Raw genomic sequence first — 22,849 nt, 5'->3', positions numbered from 1 at the left:
CAGATTAACTTCTTGTCCTGAGGCTCTACCATAATTACCTATTATATCCATTACCGTCCTACATTCAGTCGCCTCTGTCTTACAAAAGAATAAACTATCAGCAGCGAACAACAGGTGCGAGACAGTAGGACTGCTACGGGCAATGGAAATACCCGTTAATTTCTGCTCCCTTTCAGCCTTTTTGATATTAGCTATCAATACCTCTGTACAAAGTATAAATAGATAAGGCGATAGAGGATCCCCTTGCCGTAATCCTCTCTGTGGCTAAATAAAACCCCGGGGTTGACCATTCAGAAGAATTTGGTACGATACTGACGAGACACACCACATAATCCATGAAATCCATTTTCTATCAAATCCTAATTGGGCCATAACCGCCTCCAAAAAATCTCACTCAACCCGATTATATGCCTTACTCATATCCGTTTTGAAAGCCAAAAGCTCCGAATTACATCGCCGATTAGTATTTAGCCAATGGAACATCTCTTGAGCTACCAAAATATTATCGGTAATTAAACGACCAGTAACAAAGGCTGATTGTGTTTCTGAAACCAAGGCGGGCAATAAACGCTTCAGCCAAAAACACAAGACTTTGGAAATAATTTTGTAGCTCACGTTACAAAGGCTGATCGGCCTAAACTCCGCCATCCGCTGCGGTCGATCAACTTTTGGAATGAGACATATATTAGTCTCATTAAGAAGCGGATCAAAATTACCAGTTCGAAAATTTTTTTTAACCAGGACCACCAAATCCCCCTTAAGAGAGGACGAGAACCGTTGGAAGAACAGAGCCGTCATTCCGTCCGGTCCTGGAGTTTTTTCCGGATGCATGGCGAATAAAGCTTTCGGACTTCCGCTTCCGAAATATCCCGAGTCAGAGCTATATTCATACTATCCGTAATAATTGGAGTAACTGCTTGAAGCATCTCTGAAATACTCCTACTATCCGATTTCTTAAAAAGATCCTCAAAGTATGATGTAGCAATACTCTCCATGCCAGAACTTGATTCATTCCAAACATTATTGACATCAAATAGACCAACAATCCTATTACGCACCCGCCGTTGTTTGGTAGATGTATGAAAATAGGATGTATTTTTGTCCCCCACCCGTAACAAGAATTTTCTACTTTTCTGTTGCCAATAAATCTCCTCATCACGATACGCCTCTTTTAGTTTCCTCTCAATGTCCCTAATTTCCGCCTGTGGAATCGAATCATCCATTTTCGACTCTTGAAGCGCCGCCTTCAAAGAGGCAATGACAGATGGACCAGTACTGACATTATTTTTCCGCCACCAGGAGATCGAATTCCTACAATTTCTTATCTTATCGACAAAACCCGTAATCCAAAAGTTCCTTGTCCGGTTCAACCCTGACTCAACCGCACCCACTAAACCTTCCTTGCCCAACCAGCGTTTATCAAACCTAAACTGCCTTTGCTGTCTCCGTATCGTCGTCAAACAAGTAGCTAAAATGGGACTATGATCCGAACCAATCATCTCCAGATAATCCACCTTCGAATTTGGAAAAAACCCATCCCAATCCTCATTACCCAAGGCTCGGTCCAATCGACATCTAACTACTTGATTATTAAAATGGTTCCCTCGCCATGATAATTGTTCTCCATAACAAGGGAATTCAAGCATCCCGCAATGCCAAAGCATTGAAATAAAAGGCTTAAAGGAAGAAGCTGATCGCAAGGCACCACCCTGCTTCTCATGATTTCCAACTAACTCATTAAAATCTCCAATTATAAACCAGGGATCAATTCGAAAAGACCCAATATCTATTAATTTATCCCAAACTTTTTCGCGATGTTGAGGGACCGGATCCCCAAAAACAAAAGACAAAAATATCAATTGTTGGCCAACCAAGGCATGTGTGTCAATAATACGATCATTATCAAAGAGAATAGATAAATTTAATTCATCTTTAAAAAATAAAGCCAAACCACCACTTGCCCCGCGGGGTTCAACAGTATACAGTTTTTCATAACCAAATTTATTCTGAAATTTTTGTAAATAAGAAAAACATTTTTTGGTTTCTGACAAAAATAAAATATTTGGACGATGCTTCCTCCACAAATCTTCCAAATAACTCTCTATCAGGTCTGCCCCAATGCCCTGACAGTTCCAACTCAAGATTTTCACGTTTGAGCCGGTGGTTTCAGGAGAGCCACCATCCCCTTTGTAACTGGTCGACCCCCACCAGCAAGTTTGCCATCCATGGCCTTGTTCCCTTGCTTCCCTGACCGTTTCTGTTTGTTACCTTCACCTGCAGATTTAGACAAAGCTTTAGCTAGCAGGCGTTTACCGGGAGATGCTAAATACACAGCCGGTTTTTTGACTATAGTCGGTTTTTTGACTACAGTCTTAGTCTGAATAGTCGATCTCCGTACTACCTCTTTTGTCTTTCGACCTAAATTAACCCCTTGTAAAGCTGAACTTACAACATTCACAACCAAGTCAAGCGGAGAGGATGAAGAAATACCTTGGAGATTGTCCTCCTTAGTCGCTGAACCACCCGACCCCATCTCTACCGAGACCGTATTACCCTGATCAACCCCAACCTCATCTTCCTCATGAAGATAATCCTCTGTAGCTTCCCCTTCCTCAAGGAGATCATCGTTAGCTTCGTCAAACTCCAACTCAAGCCCGACCTTCCCAGTTCTGTGTTTAGGAGAGCTCTCCATCTCTGTATCTCTAAGCGAAATACCCTGAGCAGCCACCGCGGAAATCCGACCAAGAGTATCTTGCAACTGCTTGTCCTTTTGACCAATTTTAGCCTTATACATGGGCTTTGGCCATGCCTTTCCTGTCCCTTTACGGTTAAGGGGATGGGAAGAAGACTGACCCATGTACTCTCGTGAACCCATTTGAACTCCACGCTGGCCTCCCAAACCCTTAGTTGCTGCATTGTACGAAACCATACCAAATTGTCGATTCTGTTGGTAATGACCAGAGCTACCCACCTCAGGAACATGATCGTGAGCCTGAAATTCCAAAGCTCTTTTAACCGACTCCTGGGCTTTTCCCAGCCACCATCATTGTGAAAACACCTTGTTTTGCAACCCCCTGGTGGCGTTGAATTCCACGTTTATCCCCGTGATTATCAAGACCCTGACCCCCAACTGCCTTTTGGAGCTCCGGACAACTTCTCTCATCATGAGTGAGGCGATAACAGTTATCACAGTAACCTATCAAATTTTCATACTCCACTGAGACAATCACTTCATCACCCGATTCAAATGGCACTACCATCTTGAAGAGGAGAGGGTTGAAGCCATTGACTGTAACACAAACACTGCCGGTTTCTTCATCAATATCTCGAATAAACCCAATCTTCTTGCCAATAGCCTCCAATGTAGTAGACTCCTAAAGGTGCATTGGAATACCAGAAACCTTCACCCAAAAGTTGATGGCTGAAGGATAAGTTGAAGAAATGATGGGCTCCCACTTCACCAAGGAGATCATCCAGCTATCAAAATGGTAAGGACCATTCTGTAAGACTCCTTGCAGATCAGACTCTTCTGCGAAATTGAATTGGAATGTACCTTGCCCCAAATCCGCTCCTACCACTTTGTCTTCAAGCTTCCAAATCTTGGGCAAAGTGGACACCAAAAACTCCATCCGCTGCATCGATGGATTCATCAATCTCCCTATAAGGGTGAGAGAAAACTGCTGAATCCTCTGAGCCAGTACCGAATTGGAGATTTTAACAGTCTCCGTACGCACCAAAGGAGCCTTGCCCTTAAGAAACGATGACTGAGCCATAAAGAAAGACACCAACGACAGTACCCGAGCACTAACCACAGCAGTATACCACAAAACACACCAGATAGAACTAAGGACTATGAGAAGAAAGGAGACACAGATGGAACGAAAGAGAACCAGGTCCCAACTAAATACTCGAATATCCGTCCTTGAACCTCATCGCAAATGATGGAATAATCCAATCAACGAGATTCTAAAAGACCACCCAAAAATCGTCACACCATCAATTCCGTATCCCAAACACAACGCAGAAGAGAAACAATATCCTCCTTAGCAATGAAACCGTGTAATAAAATCCCGCGAATATACGATCCCAATCACCACCATAACTACCAGCGAATCCGAAACTGGATCCCCAATCAAGCCCGCAACCGCAATCCGTTCGTTTCCCCAGAAATGGAATTGCAAATCCAACCAGATCAAATCCTTAAGATCCGATTGTATCGAGTTTCCTGATTTAACCCCATACTCTGAAACCATCGGAGGAAACCTCTTAATACACAGAATCAGACTTCCGATCTGACCCTGCTTTCTCTCACCCACTAGAGAACGGAAGAGTTCCTCTCTCCGTCTCCCAAACTCATCGGAACACATCGCTCAAAACCTAGATCAAAAAATCGCCTCCTATATCGCCACCAAAAGAAAGACATAGAATCATTAGATAGATCCGAAATTAATTTAACGTGTATATTCACAATACAATAATATATTATAAACGTTATATCCACATTAATAGTTTAATGTATTAAATAAATTATTATATTATTTTAAATAATAACATTAAGTAGTTTCTCATATATATTATGTTATAACAAATAAATTTATCTGTACCTACCACAAAAAAAAAAAGAATTATCTTTTATGAAATCATAATTTTCTATTTTTACAAAATAATTAATTATTTAAAATTATCTAAATATATATTAATATTTTAGAGTTAAATGCTTGAGAAATGCTTCAAATGAGAGCATACAGGAAAATAGCATATGAGAGCATATGCTTTTAAATACTCCCTTATATGCTCTCCTAATAAATGTTGATTGGATGATAAAATTAAAAAAGCTTCTTCATATGCTCTTCTATGAATTTCTCATTAAAATGAAACCACTGATGAAATATCTTGCTATTAGCTAACTTTCAAAATCTGATAAAGAAGCATCCATGACCTGAAATACATAAATCACTACATACAAAGTAAGCATAAACCCATTAAGAGAAGATCAAACAACAATAAAACAGATGGAGGATCACTCCATTGCGAGTTAACTTCCTTAAAGAATATGCTGAATAGATTGCTGAGTTACTTGGCAAAACTTGAAAAAGCCGTATTACAAAAATTAGGATTTGCAACGAAGTAAAGGAGTTCCTTAACATGTATGTTACTTAGTTAAATACTCTTTTTTTTTGTGCTTCTCATATTAATATATTATCTCGGTTGATGAGACATTTGTTTTTTTTCTTCGCCTGGAGCAACTAAATCATGAGAAAATTGTTAGAGGGCAAAATGTACAGTAAGATGTAACGTCACAAAAAAAAAACAACAACGGCGGCAGGTTAATGATAAATTGATCCATTTCAGCGGCAGGTGCGGAATGGTGACTGATTGCTTATGCGTTCTGACCGTACAAATACCAAAAATATATAGTCAAAAACCCCAAATAAAGAGTTGCAGAAAACAGTTACATGAGAAAATTGAACTTTGTAATTTTTAAGTAACATGCTTAGTGGTTCTGACTCAACATTTAACAAATCTCCAACTGAAACATACATTACAGCCATCTAATCCCCAAAATCTACATAAGTAGTCTTAATCTCTACATTTAATAAACCCAACATATCCATTAACGGAACAAATTCAAAAATATAGATATTTAAAAAAGCATGGATCTAATTCTTTGTTTTGAGACTGGGGAGAAAGATACAGATATATCCAAGCATCTACCAAATCTATGATTACTTGCCCATCAATCCATAGATTCCCATAACTCTAGAAATGGTAACAAGCGAGATATGTTTTTTTATTTATAAACAACATCTTTTCCTGTCTTACAACATTAATGAAGTTAACAGAATTGCTTTTGACATGTACTAATATGGAAAACAAAAAAGTAAGAGACAAGAACAACTGACTCATGATAAGGATAAAGCAGTGGTAACTGGTAAGAATGTTGAAAATAGGAGCCGTGACTCTTTTAATATATATCAACGAATTCTCATATTATGGAGGAATCATAAACATTGTAGATGAAGAAGTGATGTGTCTGCATTTTATAGGATTTTAACCATAGTTTTTGTATTTGTTTTGAATCTTTTGTTAAGTCTAAGTGTGCTTTTAGAGTCTTTTTAGTCTTGTGTGAGTCCTTACAGGTTCTAGGTAACTTTGGAAGGAATCTGAGTGTTTTGGGGATGAAAATATGCATGTGGAGCTAAATTGGTTGAAGAATGATCGGGCTAGCAAGCAGATGGAGTGAGAGCAGAAAAACATTCCGGATCGACTGATCCTCGCTCGAGATCAACCAGTCCCATCCCCGAAGCAACTTTTCCTTTTATGTTTCAAACCAACTTTTAGGGTTTTATTTTATTATTTAAGCACGAGACTCGACCTCTAAAAAGACAAGTTTTATTCTACACAGCTTTTGAGTACTTGTAAGCTTTGGGAGAAGATCTCTGATCCTTTCTAACCCTTTGGAGAAGAATTCTGAACTCTTATATTTCTCTTTGCAATTCAAACATGTTTTCTTCATATTTGATTTGTGGTTGCTGTTGCTCGATGTCTGAGTAGTCTCTCTGTTGGGTTTCGGGTTTCAAAAGGGGTTTTATGATTCTCTGAACTTAGGTTGTTAGATTTGGGATTGATCTATTGTATTCTTCCTCTATTGTTGTTTTTAATGTTTAAACTAGATTAACTACCTAATTTATGATTATAGGTTTAATTCATCTAGGCATCAAAAGTGTTGTTGAATTGCTTGAAAAGAACATAGGTGAGCAAGGTGATCCTTAGCCAACAGAAGTTGAAGTTAAGGCACATTGTGAACAAAATCAAACTTGAACTTATTGCTTGCTAGGGTTGCTAGATTCAAACGACGGTTTAGAATTTAATCAATTCCATGCATAGATAACTAATGCTGCGATAGTAGATTAGTTTACATTTGAGATTTGAGTTCAAGAACGGTATCTAATGCTTTCCCAATCTATCATCTGAATTAGTGATCATAATTCCTAATAGACTCCCAATGCCCAATACTCTTCTCTGAATTTAAGCACTCTTTTATTTTCCTGTTTTGATAATTACTTGTTACACAAATTTCCTTTTACCTTAGCTAGACTTGATCTTCACAATTTTATAGTGCATTGTTTGGTCTATGTGGATTCGGCTCTAAAGTGCTACGACGACACCACTAGATCGTGGCTGAGTGCACCTTGGGTTTTAATTGACCTTTGATCAATTTGGCACCGTTGCCGAGGATCAAAACATTGCCTTTCAAATTTTAGATTCACGTTTAGTCTAAGGTTTATTTTATTTTAGTTTACTAACTAGTTCTTGTGATCTTATTCTTCTGTTTCAGGTGTATGCATACAAGGAGCCACAAAATAGCCAATTTGCGTATACTAGGAAACAAGGAGTTAGCACAGCTTGAACGCGAAAACCAGAAAGCAAAAGCCCAGACCAACCCTATGGCTGACGGAGAAGAAGCAGGAGCTCATCAACCCAACCCTCAGTTGGGTATCGTCCAACAACAGCAGAGGCAGGACCAGCAAGAACAAGCTGCAACGAATCTGCCAACAAGGCAAACCACCTTGAGGGATGAAGATGCTCACAACAGGCTGTTTGCAAATCGATCTGCGATATAACCACCCGCCCCTACGAGGCAAGACTATGAGATTAAGCATAGTCTAATCAATTTGGTTCAGAATCGTGTGTTCCACGGGTTGCCATCGGAGAGTCCTCTAGATCACATCGAGGCTTTTGAAAGACTGATAAGTACGACGAGGTCCAATGGTGTCCCCTACGACTACCTCATGCTGACTTGTTTCCAGTTTTCTTTGGCGGATAAGGCGCTGAGATGGCTAAACCTTCTTGATCCTGGATCGCTCACCACTTGGGCACAATGTAGAGCAGCTTTCCTGAATCACTTCTACACCAAATCGTGCTCAGCCAAACTGCGAAGCAAAATTACTACATTCTCTCAAGGAAGCATGGAGACATTTTGTGAAGCATGGGAGAGGTTCAAGGAATATCCGAGAGACTGTCCTCACCACGGTTACACCCAAGAGAACCTGACGAATTTCTTCTATGGGGGTATCAAACAGAATTACCAGATGACATTAGACACAGCTAGCAAAGGAGATTTCTCTACCAACACCGCAAATGAGGCCAATACACTGATAGAAAATCTTGCGGCAAGCAATAGCAATCACGGCACAGACTATGATCGTATGGTTCGGGTCAATGCTATCGAGACCGATGCTATTAAGGATCTCACAGCCAAGGTGAATCTCCTACTGAAAAGAGATCACCAAAATTTTAATTTGTGCGAGGAACAAGCCGGGGGATATGCAGATTTCAGAGCTGAGACATACCTTGAGGGTACGGAGGAGATGAACTACATAGGAGGAAAAGGAAATTTTCAGAATCGAGGCTTTAACCAAAATTTTAGGAATCATCCTAACATGTCCTATAGAAGCAACAATGTTGAGAATCCTCAGGATCAGGTCTATCCACCGTGACCTCAGCAGAGCAATTTTGTACAGGGCTTCCAGAACAATGGGACATGCTTTGGAGGATCGAATTTCCAGCAGAAATCTCAAGTTAATCACTTCGCACAAGCCTATCAAGCACCTCCACCTCAACCAGCAGCTCCGCAAGAAAGCAAATTGGAACAGATGATGCATGCGCTGATGGATAATCAGAAAAAGAATGCCACTGAGGTGAGTGTCAAGATCGATAGCATGTACTCAGAGCTGAATGGGAGGATTGAGACGTTAAACACTCACATGTGGGTCCTAGAGACCCAAGGAGCACAGTCCGCTTCAAAGGTTAGAGCACCTCCAGGTACACTTCCGGGCAAAAATGAGGCTAATCCAAAAGAGTTCTTGAATGCTAAGTGCTAAAGGAACCTCAGCAGACAGCAGAGACTGACCAATCCCACGACAAGACTGGCCAATCCTCGACATTGGAACTGAAAACGATTCTCGAAGGCTGACCAACGAAGCTGAGTATGACTTGCAAACTCTAGTATAGAAGTCACTGAAGAGGAGCAACCTTGCAGACCCCAACCGTCTTATGTACCCAAACTCCCTTTCCCTACGCGTCGCAAGTCCAAGATACAGGAGCGAGAGTATGAAAAGCTGAAATCAGTGGTAAGAGAACTTCAGGTCAGACTCCCTTTTATCGAAGCAGTAAGGATGGTACCGTCCCTTAAGAAGTACATGAAAGAAATCCTCACCGATAAACTCAGCCTGGAGAAAGGAGTCATGTACCTCACACAAGAATGCAGTTCCATGCTTCAAAACCGAATGCCAGAAAAGTGTGGGGATCCAGGACCCATTCACACTACCGTGCACAATAGGAGATCTCAAGTTCAGTAATTGCCTTTGCGATTTGGGAACTAGTGTAAGCCTGATGCCGCTGAACGTTACTACGCGACTTGGACTGTATACCTTCAAGCCCACTCAAGTGACTCTAGTCCTAGATGATCGCTCCACTCGTCGTCCAGAAGGGTTGTTGTAGAACTTACCAGTGCAAATTGGAAACTACTACATACCCACTGATTTTATCGTTTTGAAACTCGACGAAGAGTCCCAAAACCCCATCCTACTAGGAAGGCCTTTCCTAGCAACCGTGGGTGCAATGATAAACGTCCATGAAGGAAAAATTGATCTGCACATGGACGATTTGGTGCTGAGATTTAATCTTGAGAAGGTCGCTAAGAAGCCTACCATCGATGGTCAAACTTGACACTATAGAGGGAATATCGGACGAAATTTATGAGGAGGTATGCTCGAATGATCAACTAGCCGTAGCTTTGACAAAGCAGGAACAAGAGTTGGGATACCTGTCTGAGGAGACTGTGAAGATGGAAGAGACACTCGATGTTGCAACAGTTCTGGGACATGAAGTCCTTTTCGTCAATTTGCAAACTGGACTGACCGATCCGGAAACTGGACTGGCCAATCTAACCCCTCCTGTGGAGATAACCGATAAAAGTGATGGATTGACCATTCCTGAAAATGGATCAACCGATCCCGAGACCTGCTCTGGGACCAAGGAGAACAGGAGGACTGGAGCGAACTCAAGACTCCAAAGTTGGACTTGAAACCACTCCCTGAAGGGCTAAGGACGCTTATCTTGGACCAAACTCCACCTATCCTGTTATTATCAATTCTAACCTGAATAATGTTGAGACTGCACTCTTGCTCTGCGAGTTAAGAAAATATAGGAAGGCTTTGGGCTATTCCTTAGATGATATTTCAGGTATTTCACCGGAGTTATGCTCACACCAAATTCACCTTGAAGACCCTTCTAAGTCATCCATCGAACATAAAAAAAGACTGAATCCAAACTTGAAGGAGGTGGTAAAGAAGGAGATCCTCAAGCTTTTGGGTGCCGGAGTTATCTTCCAAATCTCTGATAGCACTTGGGTGAGTCCAGTCCATGTAGTACCAAAGAAAGGAGGAGTGACGGTTGTTGCGAATGAGAAGAATGAATTGATCCCTACAAGAACAGTGACGGGCCATAGAATGTGCAACGATTACCGCAAACTCAATGCTGCCACTAGGAAAGATCATTTTCCCCTACCTTTTGTCGATCAAATGCTTGAGCGCTTGGCGAACCACCCTTATTACTGTTTCCTGGATGGATACTCTGGCTTTTTTCAAAATTTGATACATCCAGCTGATCAAGAGAAGACAACATTCACCTGTGCCTATGGCACATTCGCCTATCGACGGATGCCCTTTAGACTATGCAATGCTCCTGCCACCTTCCAACGTTGCATGATGTCCATCTTTTCTGACTTAATCGAGGATATCATGGAGGTCTTTATGGATGATTTTTCAGTTTATGGCTCATCTTTCTCCTCATGTTTGTCTAATCTATGCAAGGTTCTTCAGTGTTGTGTGGATATACACCTTGTTCTGAACTGGGAAAAATGCCATTTTATGGTAACTAATAGGATTGTTCTTGGTCATCAGATTTCTGAGAAGGGAACAGAAAAAGATAAGGTGATGTCCGCTCTACAGCCGCCGAATACAGTAAAAGACATACGTAGCTTCCTCGGCCATGCTGGTTTCTATCGGCGATTAATAAAGGACTACTCCAAGATAGCCAGGCCGTTTACCCAGCTGTTGTGTAAGGACATCTCGTTTGAGTTTGATGCAGAATGTTTGGAGGCTTTCCTTACAATAAAGCAAGCGGTTATATCAGCTCCAATAGTCCAGCCACCCGATTGGAATCTGCCTTTTGAAGTTATGTGTGACACAAGTGATTTTACTGTTGGAGCAGTTTTAGGACAGAGGAAGGATAACAAGCTACATGTTGTTTACTATGCTAGCAGGACACTCGATGGGGGGCAGACCAAGTACGCCACGACAAAAAAATAACTACTTGCCATAGTTTTTGCGTTTGAAAAATCCAGGTCCTATCTGTTCGGCTCCAAGGTCATTGTACACACCGATCACGCTGCACTATATTACTTGTTAACAAAAAAAGATGCTAAACCGAGACTGTACGTTACGGTGGATCCTGCTTTTGCAAGAATTCGACCTTGAGATAAGGGACAAGAAAGGGGTAGAGAACGGCGTGGCAGACCACCTTTCTAGGCTGAGAATTGATGAATATATCCCCATAGATGACCGATTACCTGAGGAGAATGTGTATGTGGTCGTAGCTTTCATGGACTGTTGTAAGGAGAAGGTCGATGCCAAGATTCTTCAACAAATAGGTAATGATTCCCCATGGTATGCAAATTACTTGTGTGCTGCAGAAGAACCTCCGAACTTCACTGGATACGCTAAGAAAAAGTTCTTACGAGATGTACGGCGCTACTTCTGGGATGAACCTTATCTTTACAAGCATTGTGCTGACGGCCTCTACAAAAGATGTGTTCTAGAATCAAAAGTTCAAGGCATCCTTTTTCACTGTCATGGTTCCAACTATGCAGGACATTTTGCTGCATTCAAAACCGCGACAAAAGTGCTCCAAGCCGGCCTCTAGTGGCCTACTCTATTCCAAGATGCACACGATTTTGTCTCCCGGTGTGACTCTTGCCAGCGACGAGGGAACATAAGTAAGCGGAATGAGATGCCACAAAATTTTATCTTGGAAATCGAGGTGTTTGACTTTTGGGGGATCGACTTCATGGGGCCTTTCCCACCTTCTTATGGCAATCTCTACATACTTGTGGCAGTGGATCACGTTTCTAAATGGGTTGAGGCTTTAACAAGTCTTACCAATGATTTGAAAGTGGTCCTCAAGATGTTCAAGCACATAATTTTCCCACGGTTTGGTGTTCCTAGAGTGGTTATAAGCGATGGGGGAACTCACTTTATCAACAAACTCTTTGAGAACCTTTTGAGAAAGCATGGCGTGACACACAAGGTTGCTACCCCTTATCATCCACAAACTAGTGGGCATGTCGAGATTTCAAATCGGGAGATCAAAAGCATTCTAGAGAAGACGGTCAACTCAACCAGGAAGGACTGGTCCTTGAAGCTCGATGATGCATTATGGGCGTATCGGACCGCTTATAAAACGCCTATTGGAACTACCCCTTTAAAGCTGGTTTATGGGAAGTCATGTCACTTACCTGTCGAGTTCGAATACAATTCCCTATGGGTGACTAAGCAAATGAACTTCAACGTCAAGATGGCAGTAGATAGACGGCTTATTTAGCTGAATGAGCTTGATGAAATTCGCATGGATGCTTATGAGAATGCCAAAATATACAAGGAACGGACCAAGGCCTTACACGACAAAAAGATTATTCCCAGGAACTTTGCTGCAAATGATTTGGTTCTACTCTTCAACTCAAGGCTGAAGATTTTTCCTGGGAAATTGCGTTCTCGTTGGTCCGGCCCTTTTCAAATGAAAGAGGTTATGCCTTATGGTGTCATTATGCTTTGGAACCAAGAAGGAAAATAATTTACGGTTAATGGTCAACGCCTTAAGCCGTACCTTGCGGATTATGATCCGACGGAGGCCTCCCTCCCCCTGGTGGAGCTCCAAGCTGCTTAGGCAGCAAAAACAGTCAGGCTCGCAACTCTAAACAAGCGCTAATGGGAGGCAACCCACAGGGTTTGCATTTGCTTACCTTTCTCTTTGGTTTGTTTTTTCTTTAGGCAATTGTTATTTTTGTTTACCTTACAGAGCCACTCGAGAATCACGTTTGGTAGTGAGCTTTATTTTCAGGAACAGGTTCGAAACCCAGAAGATGCGAATTCCTTTCAAAGGTATGTTTCGCAGCCGCCAGGATCAGCCAGTTCAATTTTGGATCAGTCGATCTCCATTCCAGGTAAGTAAATCGAGAGAAAAAGAGAAAAGAAGGAAAGAAATTGGTATTCCGGTTTTTGGACTTAAATTGAACCGGGTAAACCCGGTTTCGTGTCCAATTTCCCAATGCTAAACCTAATTTCTTTTTCCTCCTTCCTTCCTTCTCTCTCGCCGTCCTCAGGGAATTTTAGAACTTGATTTAGGCTGTTGTGGTTTGAATTTAGTATAGGCTAGTAAAATATGTTGAATAGTTAGGGAATTTTTCAATTACATTCCCCTTCTCACATATTGAATTTTTTCCTCTCTTGCAGAGAATGCCCAAACGACGCCGCGGTGGTAAGGGATTTGCCACTCCTTCTGAGGAGCCACCAACAAGGGTTTGGAATGATGAGGATGCTAAGTGGTTGAAGCTACTCGCTCAATGTAAGATGGAGCCAACTCGTTTTGTTGATCGAGAGCTTTTTGAGAAGATGGCCATGCTAGCAGACTTAGATGAGTTGGTAAGGAACATGGGGTTCGGTACTTTTGCTGAGAAGGCATGGGACTTACATGAGCAGCTCGCACGAGAGTTTCTCGCCACTATACGAGTGGATTTGCCAGGCGGTTATGACACGGTGGTTGAGCACTGTTCGATCAGTTTCTTCTTGCTCAAGAAGCACTATTTCATATCTATGTTCGACCTCTGTGACATCTTTGGTTTCCCTAAAAACAAGCTATGCAAGATGGAGAAGCTAGACAGCAGGACTGACATTTGGAAACTGATTGGAGCTGGGAATTATGTTTCTCGTGGAGCCAGGCAGTCTCGCATCCGCAACCTAGTCCTTCGAATCACTGCTAAGTTCTTAAGCAACACCATCTATGCTAGGGCTGAGACTAGCACATTGCAGCTACCTGAGTTGTGGATGTTCTTCCACGGTCTTCGGCGGTTCCTCCATGCTCCGAGTTCCCTGATCTACCAACAAACTCATGATGTTAACATTGGATTCTTACTTTCTAAGGAGTTTGAGCAGGTGCGAAGAAACATGGCTAATGCTAAGAACAAGAGGATCCTGATTGGTAGCTTGGTGACTCCTATCATCGAGTATTTGGCATCATTTTGCCACCGCACACTTCGGTTACCCAGAGGAAGTTGCTTGACCTCAAGTATTTATTCACCAGTGAGATTCTAGTGCGTCACAACTTCGTCCACCGTTTTCAGGACAAGGATGGTCACCTTCGCTACATGATGATTCCTATGCCTTTCCACACTTCACTTTGCAAGACACAGAACATCGCTTTTGAGCCTCCTACTGATGCTCTTTGCGACATCGACGAGGTCCTTTGGTAAGGGGAATGCGAACACGTTCCCAAGTTACTAACTATGTTTTCTTTGATTGTTTTTCCTTTTGGTCTTATTTCATTTGAGTCGGTTTTCATCGAGTCTTTATAAAAAAAAAACCAAAAAAACTTGGAAATTATGAGCTTTTCTAGGAATTTCTGCTTTGATCTAACACTCTTATGATTACTTTTGTACCTCTGATTTGGAATGAAGCTTAGAATGAACATGAGCAGGCTCAACACACCCCAAAAGACACTCGCTAAGGAGGAAAATAAGTTGAACCAGAAGTTGTCTCTAGCTTTGACAAGACTTAACCGGATTTAACTTCTTACCTTGGGGCTTGGTATACATCAGACAAGACTCCTCCCTTAAGCCTCACGAGACATGCATCTCCTAGCAAAGTATGCTTCCCCTCTCTCTTTCCTTTAGTACTCAGAAAAAAAAAGAAAAAAAAGAAAGGAATAAAAGGATATAGGTAATAAAAGAAGTGAGCCAAGGGGTGTGCATAAACCCGTGCATCTTTCGGAATTCATGGAAACCTGTCCTAAAAGAAAAAGAGCAAAGGATTGATTAAAAAAACAAAAAATGATACCCTAGAAAATTAGGAAGAAATCAATCCTTTGGAAGTGAGAAAAGAGAGAGGAAAGGGAGTATATGAAGGAGGTCTTGGGCGATAAGAGGTTGAAGGAGTCAATAAAGTTCAATGATCGATACTCCCATGGAAAGACCACACCTTTTTACTAATCTGATGTAAAGAGACAACGATGGGGAGACTGAAGGTTCTCTAAGGCTGTGGAGTTTAGAGTAGGGAGTGTTGGTCCTAATCATGGGCAGAGTACAAAAAGTAGTTCTTAATTTGATGTGATGAAGAGTGCAAAGAAGATTTCCCAAGAATATGTGAGTTTCCACTTTCAAACCTTTTCTTTGTTCTTGAGTTTTTGTCTGTTTTTGGTTAGACAAGTTTTATTCTACGCAGCTTTTGAGTACTTGTAAGCTTTGTGAGAAGATCTCTGATCCTTTCTAACCCTTTGGAGAAGAATTCTGAACCCCTTTATTTCTCTTGGCAATTCAAACATGTTTTATTCATATTTGATTTGTGGTTGTTGTTGCTCGATGTCTGAGTAGTCTCTCTGTTGGGTTTCGGGTTTCAAAAGGGGTTTTATGATTCTCTGAACTTAGGTTGTTAGATTTGGGATTGATCTATTGTGTTCTTCCTCTATTGTTGTTTTTAATGTTTAAACTAGATTAGCTACCTAGTTTATGATTATAGCCTTATAGGTTTAATTCATCTAGGCATCAAAAGTGTTGTTGAATTTCTTGAAAAAAACATAGGTGAGCAAGGTGATCGTTAGCCAACGGAAGTTGAAGTTAAGGCACCTTGTGAACAAAATCAAACTTGAACTTATTGCTTGCTAGGATTGCTAGATTCAAACGACGGTTTAGAATTTAATCAATTCAATGAATAGATAACTAATGCTGCGACAGTAGATTAGTTTTACATTTGAGATTTGAGTTCAAGAACGGTATCTAATGCTTTCCAATCTATCATCTGAATTAGTGATCATAATTCCTAATAGACTCCCAATGCCCAATACTCTTCTTTGAATTTAAGCACTCTTTTATTTTCCTGTTTTTGATAATTACTTTTTGCCTTAGCTAGACTTGATCTTCACAATTTTATAGTGCATTGTTTGGTTTATGTGGATTCGACCCTAAAGTGCTACGACACTACTAGATCGTGGTTGAATGCACCTTGGGTTTTAATTGACCTTTGATCAAGAAGCCTTGGTAAGCAAACATTCAAACCTTTCTCCACACTCACCGGGAATGAACCCAACCTACAGTTTTAAAAGAGACGTTAGGAAATTTCACCTCTTTTTTTTCCTATCTATTGACCATTGCCTGATCATAACGGCATGTTGCTGAAGATAAATGTCTAAAATAACCATCATACGTTTACTCAATCAAAGAATAAATGTTACAAATGCAATACGTATACACCAAAAGGAGAAACAGAGAGAAGGTACAAAAATGATGAACAGCAAGATCAAATCCAGATCAGCGATGATGAGTGAATAAAAATTGCAAATCAGGGATTCTAAAACAGAACTGAAAATGATCATACAAAGTCACAAACGAATTAAATAACTCAAGAACCAACGAATTTATTAAACAGTTGCTATTTTTTACAGGCAACCAAACGACGTTTTTTTGTAACAGAACCTAAAGTACTACGACACCACTATTTTTTACAGGCAACGAAACGACGTTTTTTGTAAGAGACATAACAAGACATCTCAAGAGAATAAGCGAGGGAGAAGTGCACAAAACCAAACAAGTTGTAATTTGAACAAATTTCAAATATAAAGGTATGAAAAGAGGTAATTGAACAGGTTTTTACGAAGAGAAGGGTTGACTCCGCAGGGCAAACAAAAAGAAACGACGATTTGGGAAATGAAGAAAGAGGTGCATTTTCATTTATTTAATAAATTAAATAATGAAAATTTGTTAAAAATACCCTTTTTGGTATACCCTTTTCTAAAAATACCCCTTTTTACCATTTTTATTTTTGCACTCCTTTAATTTTTAATGATCATTTTACCCTTACATGAAAAATATTTTAATCAATAAAAAGAAAAACAAAATTTTCCCGCCAAAAAAATTTCCGACATATTTTCCCGTCAAAAATTTCCCGCCAAAAAAACTTTTGTCAAAAAGAATTTGATAAAAATTTTCCCGCCAAAAAAATTTACAAGGTTTTTATAAGGTTTCTACCTTATAAAAGCCTTCCTTTACAAGATTTTTTAAAGAGTTTTAAAAGGTTTTTTAAACACCTTGTAAAAGCGTTTACAAGTTTTTTAAAAGGTTTTAAAAAGGTTTTCAAATAGATTTTAAAAAGATTTTTAAAAAGTTTTTAAACACCTTGTAAATGCTTTTACAATGTTTTTAAAAACCTTATAAAAACGTTTACAAGGTTTTTATAAGGTTTTTAAAACGGTTTTAAAAGGTTTTTAAACACCTTGTAAACGCTTTTAAAAACCTTGTAAATGCTTTTAAAAGGTTTTTATAAGTGTTTACAATGTTTTTATAAGGTATAAATTTTAATATTTTTGGCGGGAAAAATTTTCGATTTCGGCGGAAAAAAACTTTTTTGGCGGGGAAAAAATAATTTTTGACGGGAAAAATTTTCGATTTTGGCGGGAAAAAAAAAATTTTGGCGAGAAAATTTTTTTTATTTTTGGCGGGAAAATATTTTCGATTTTGATGACTGTACATTCTTGATGTCACTCAAAAAAGGATAATTTGGTCATTTTGTATATAATGAGGAGTAGTTTTAAAAATGGTCAACATGAAAAGGTATTTTTAAAAAGGAGTATGGAAAAAGAGGCATTTTTGAGAATGCCCCTTAAATAATTAATAATATCATCTTAAATTGTAACCATTGGATGAGAAACTAAAACAACCTAAACCGTTGGGTTAAAAAAAAAAACATCAGCAGTCCCTCAAAAACAGGTTTGCTACATGCACTTATATGACAAGTGTAAGAAAAGTATGAATGATCAAGTGTAAGAGAAGTCAAAACATAGAATGGAATAATGTTCATCAATAACTTCATTTGCAACCCAGTACATTTTTTCCTTAACAGACACACACTCCCACTCCACATATAGATCCGCAGCAAACCCACCATTAATACCTCTCCATGAATCAGACATGATTTCATAGATCTCAAAGACTCTAATTGTATCACCAAGGGGAGAAGACGACCGATTAAAACCAAACCTCAAGATTTTGTAGTTGTCACAAGATGCATCATCGTATCCAACCCCGAAATAATCATCTATCCAGTAATCAACCGATGGTTCGATCCATCTGATTCTCCTCAAAAACGGATTTCAAACTGCGAGACGGACGTAACCTCCTCTTCGTTCTGAATCTTCACATATACAGAGCATGAGTCCGTCACAATGAACCATCCAAGAAATCGAAATCGGATCACGAAAATCGTTTGGTATGTAAAGGAGAGATATAGACAAAGGATATAATTGTAATTAATCATTAGCAAAACCCTTATGTACGAGGCTATATATATTGTAAATGCTGCACATAATATGAATCAAGCTTTGCCTCTTACATGGTATCAGAGCAGTAGATCCAAAGACCTAAACCTAAAAAAATTTCTTCTTACATGGTATTGGTCTTTCTGTAATGATTCTGGTCACCAGATCCATGATTTGTAGTGCGCGAGCATCATCGATTCTTAGGAATCGTTCGGGAGTTTGAATGTGATGATCCAAATGCTTTAATTTTTCTTGAATTTTATGTCGCTGCTGATGAGAGCGTTCCATTGCTTGCACGTCTCTTTGAATCGGATCAAAGATTCAACCGAAGTTCTGCAAAGTATTGAAAGAAGATAGAGAAATAGAAATATATTTTGTTTTCTTATTTCTTCAACCTTAAGTTTCTCTTACAATGACATTGTGCTTTTATAGTGATACAATGTTTTAACCCTAGAGTCTAGATGCTTCTACTCTTGTCCAGCTGGTGTGTTTTTTTTTCATAGTGTCATTGGTATCACATGATCCCAGAAGCTCAAACCTATTCTGTAATGTCACTTTTGGACCTCCTGCAGCTTCTGCTGATCCTCTGTTCTTGTCGCCTGCAACATCTGCTAATCCTCTGACTCTCTCTGTTTTGTCTTTGTCTTTTGTTGCAGGTAACCGTTGACGGTGAATTGGACTCAGAAGCTGATGGGCTTGAGCTGGACCTGAATTTTTCTGGGCCTTTAACAGAAACGTTGCCATTTGGAGCTGTATTGTTTATACGCCCCCGAAAACTTGGAGTAGGTGGAACAACTACACCAAGTTTGAATCGTAATTCCTCAAAAGGACCTTGTGGAAGTGATTTGGTGAAAACATCCGCAATTTGGTAATCAACGGAGATGTGATTGACGATGAGGTTTCCAAAGGAAACTTGCTCAAAAACGTAATTTTAGTGAGTAGCAAAATGCTTCGTACGAGCATGAAAGCTTGGATTTGCAGTGAGGTACACAGCAGAGAGATTGTCGCAGAACAACTCTGGTGTTTCAAACTGAGGAACACCAAGACTACGGAGGAGATTCACAAGCCAAGTGATCTCAGAAGTAGCTTCGGACATGGCTCGGTACTCTGCTTCTGTAGCGAGAAGACCAGGAAATGATGTTATCACCAAGAAATGTGCACAAACCACCAGTGGAGCGGCTTGTAGTGTTGCAACCACTTTAATCACTGTCACTGAAAACTCTCATCTTGCCGTTCGTGGTGTTGCTAAAAGAGATCCCCATTGTAGTAGTGCCTTTGATGTAGCGAAGTATACGTTTGAGAAGATGAAAATCAGAAACAGTAGGAGCATGCATCTTCTGACACACATAGTTAACAGAGAATTGAATGTCTGGTCTTGTAAGAGTCAGATATTGTAGTTTGCCAGCAAGACTTCTGAAATATTTAGGATTCTCAATGAGTTTATCTTGGTTTGGAGCTTTTTTGAGATGTTGTGGTAGGGGTGTAGCAACTGCAGAGCAATTAGACATGGCTGCAACAGCAAGAAGGTCTTCAGCATATTTTTGTTGAGAAAGAAACAAGCCACCAGGGTGAAAGTGAGCCTGAATCCCCAGAAAATAATGCAGTTGACCCAGATCCTTCATGCGAAAACGTTTGTTGAGCTCTTCAAGAAGACTATTGAGAAGACTGGAGGAATTTCCTGTAATCACCATGTCATCAACATAAAGCAACATGAAGATAACATCACCATTTTTAGCACAAATAAAGAGAGAAGGATCAGGGATGCTGCAAAAGAAGCCAAATTCAAGCAAAAAATTGCTGAACTTATCAAACCAGGCTCTTGGAGCTTGCTTAAGTCCATAGAGTGATTTGTGCAATAACCATACATAATCAAGATGTTCTTCATCTACAAAACCTGCAGCTTGCTTCATGTAAACAGTTTCTGTAAGATTCTCATGGAGAAAAGCATTGTGAACATCCATTTGTTTTAGTTCCCAATTGAGAAGAGTAGCAATATGAAGAACAGCTCGAACTGTAGGAGTGCGAACAACTGGACTATACGTTTCAAGATAGTCAATGCCTTCTTCTTGGTTAAAATCTTGAGCGATGAGTCTAGCTTTGTATTTGTCTAGAGATCCATCAGCATGAAGCTTAACTCGAAAAACCCATTTTGAGCCGAGCACATTCATATCTGGTGGAGGAGGAACAAGAAAGAAAGTTCTGGTTGCTTTACAATTGCCCATTTCTTCACCCATAGCAGCAGTCCAACGTTCGTCCTTTAGAGCCTCGGTGACCGTTGTAGGCATTGGATAAGACACTTTGTGAGAGAGAAGAGCATATCTCTGATTTGGCTTACTAATGCCTGATTTTAATCATGTGATCATTGGATGAGTAGATGCCAGTTGGAGCTATGCATTTGATGTTTCAGGTTGATCTGTAGCACCGAATGTAGTCAGCTGAGGTGGTGATGAGAGAACGCTGTTGCCTATAGGAACAAGGTCTAAGCTTGTCGTACACTCAGTACATTCCTCATCACAATCAGCTGAACATTCAGGTGAACAATCATTAGTAGTAGGAGGAGCAACACAAACCACCGAGGTTGATGAGATTGGTATAGGATCGAGTAAGACAGGTGCAGAATCCACTGGTGCTTTAGCTGGAACTGAGAGAATAGGTGCAGAATCTGCAGATGATTGAGGTTCACTGGAAGAGATGTGGTCAGAGACTTGAGAAGATTGATAACCACTGCAGGAGCCTTTGATCCATGCGGTGTACAGAGGTGTGGGAACAAAATGTTGCAGAGAAGCATATGTGTCTGCAAATGGGAATGATGCTTCATCAAATATGACAAGTCGACTCAAATATACACGACCAGTAGGAGGATGATAGCAACGATATCCCTTGTATTTTTCTGTGTAACCTAGAAAAATACACTTGAGAGACCGGGGATCGAACTTATTTAAAGCATATGGTCTAAGTGTTGGGTAACAAGCACATCCAAAGGTGCGGAGAGCTGAGTAGTCTAGAGCTTTGATGTGCAGAACTTCAAATGGACTACGATCACCATCAAGAGAGGTAGTGGGTAAGAGGTTGCAGAGAAAATTAGCAGTGAAGAATGCCTCCACCCAATAGCTTTGAGGTGTCTTGCTTTGAAACATAAGAGTGAGACCCATTTCTGTAAGTTGTCTATGTTTTCTTTCTGCCAACCCATTTTGTTGTGGTGTGTGTGGACATGAAATATAGTGCTGTATACCAGACTCTTGCAAGTGATTCAAGAGTATTTGACTTATGAATTCACCTCCACCATCAGTTTGAAATATTCCAATTTTGTTTTGAAGAAGATTTTCAACAAGGAGCTGATACTTGATGAATATAGAGCAAAAATCTGACTTTCTCTTAAGAGGGTAAAACCAAAAATATCTTGAAAAGTTGTCAATAAAGACTACATAGAACCTGAATCCCTGAATGGAAGAGACAGGAGAAGGACACCAGAGATCACAATAAACTCTCTCTAAGGGTCTAGAAGCATGAAAATCAGAAGAAACAAATGGCAATTTCGAACTCTTCCCTAGCCGACACGATTCACACATGTTGCTAGTACTTTTATTGATTTGAATTTCCTTATTTGCAGAAAGAAGCTGGAGGACTTGAGCATTAGGATGTCCTAATCTTCGATGCCAAACTTCATCAGAGGTTTTGATTTGTCTGGTAGAGTAGAATGTCTTAAACTTTCCATCCTCCAATTTGTAAAGACCATCTTTTTCCTTTCCCTTTGTCAGGAGTTGGCTTGTTTGCTTGTCCTTAATAAGAACATCATCAGAATCGAATGTAATTGCACAAGGATAATCCTTAGTCAACTTTGAAACTGAAAGCAGAGATTTCACTATTGTAGGACAAACCAAGACAGCTTTTAAAGGGAGATTACCTGAGGTGGAAGGTAGATTATCTGAACCAATGTGAGTAATGGGAAGGAAGTTACCATCACCTGCCATGACTGTATCGTTTCCGGTGTAAGGCTGAACTTTCTGCAAACGTTGAGTGTTATTGGTAATATGAGCTGTTGCACCGGAATCTGGATACCAAGCACCATCGTCAGTTACATCGGTGATATGAAGAGCAGAGAAAGCGGCAGCTACAACCTCTGGTTTCTGATACTCTCATCAAAACGGTACCAACAGTCCAGAGCATTGTGTCCTCGTTTGCTGCAGATCTGATAGACTGGTAACTC

The 22,849-nt window shown here is 40.2% G+C and overlaps 1 protein-coding gene and 1 non-coding gene across 2 annotated transcripts; both read right to left on the bottom strand.

Moving 5' to 3' along the window:
• Positions 1-1,918: 1,918 nt before the first annotated feature.
• On the bottom strand, positions 1,919-4,432 carry LOC147948893 (uncharacterized). The gene is made up of 2 exons (XM_087477442.1): positions 2,491-4,432; positions 1,919-2,274 (listed from the first exon to the last, which is right to left on the bottom strand). Exons 1-2 carry the CDS (start codon positions 2,927-2,929, stop codon positions 2,147-2,149), a joined length of 567 nt encoding a protein of 188 aa, XP_087333568.1. The 5' UTR covers positions 2,930-4,432; the 3' UTR covers positions 1,919-2,146.
• A 3,499-nt stretch (positions 4,433-7,931) lies between these two features.
• On the bottom strand, positions 7,932-8,038 carry LOC147948892 (small nucleolar RNA R71). The gene has a single exon (XR_015586182.1). It is a non-coding gene; the product is annotated as a small nucleolar RNA R71 (small nucleolar RNA).
• Between the last annotated feature and the right edge of the window lie 14,811 nt (positions 8,039-22,849).

This window comes from Camelina sativa, chromosome 2, assembly GCF_030686135.1.
Source record: "Camelina sativa cultivar CO46 ecotype springtype chromosome 2, ASM3068613v1".
Lineage (NCBI taxonomy): Eukaryota > Viridiplantae > Streptophyta > Magnoliopsida > Brassicales > Brassicaceae > Camelina > Camelina sativa.
The sequence above is the reverse complement of the archived record's forward strand: the minus strand, read 5'-3'. Positions and strand labels throughout refer to the sequence as shown.

Bases quoted from the DNA above. Each gene is read 5' to 3' on its own strand.
- LOC147948893 (XM_087477442.1), bottom strand. From the start codon at position 2,929: ATGGTTTCGTACAATGCAGCAACTAAGGGTTTGGGAGGCCAGCGTGGA. The intron at 2,275-2,490 runs GTATTTCTTCAT...CTAAATCTGCAG, and splicing joins TAAGGAGGACAATCTCCAAG to GTGAAGGTAACAAACAGAAA.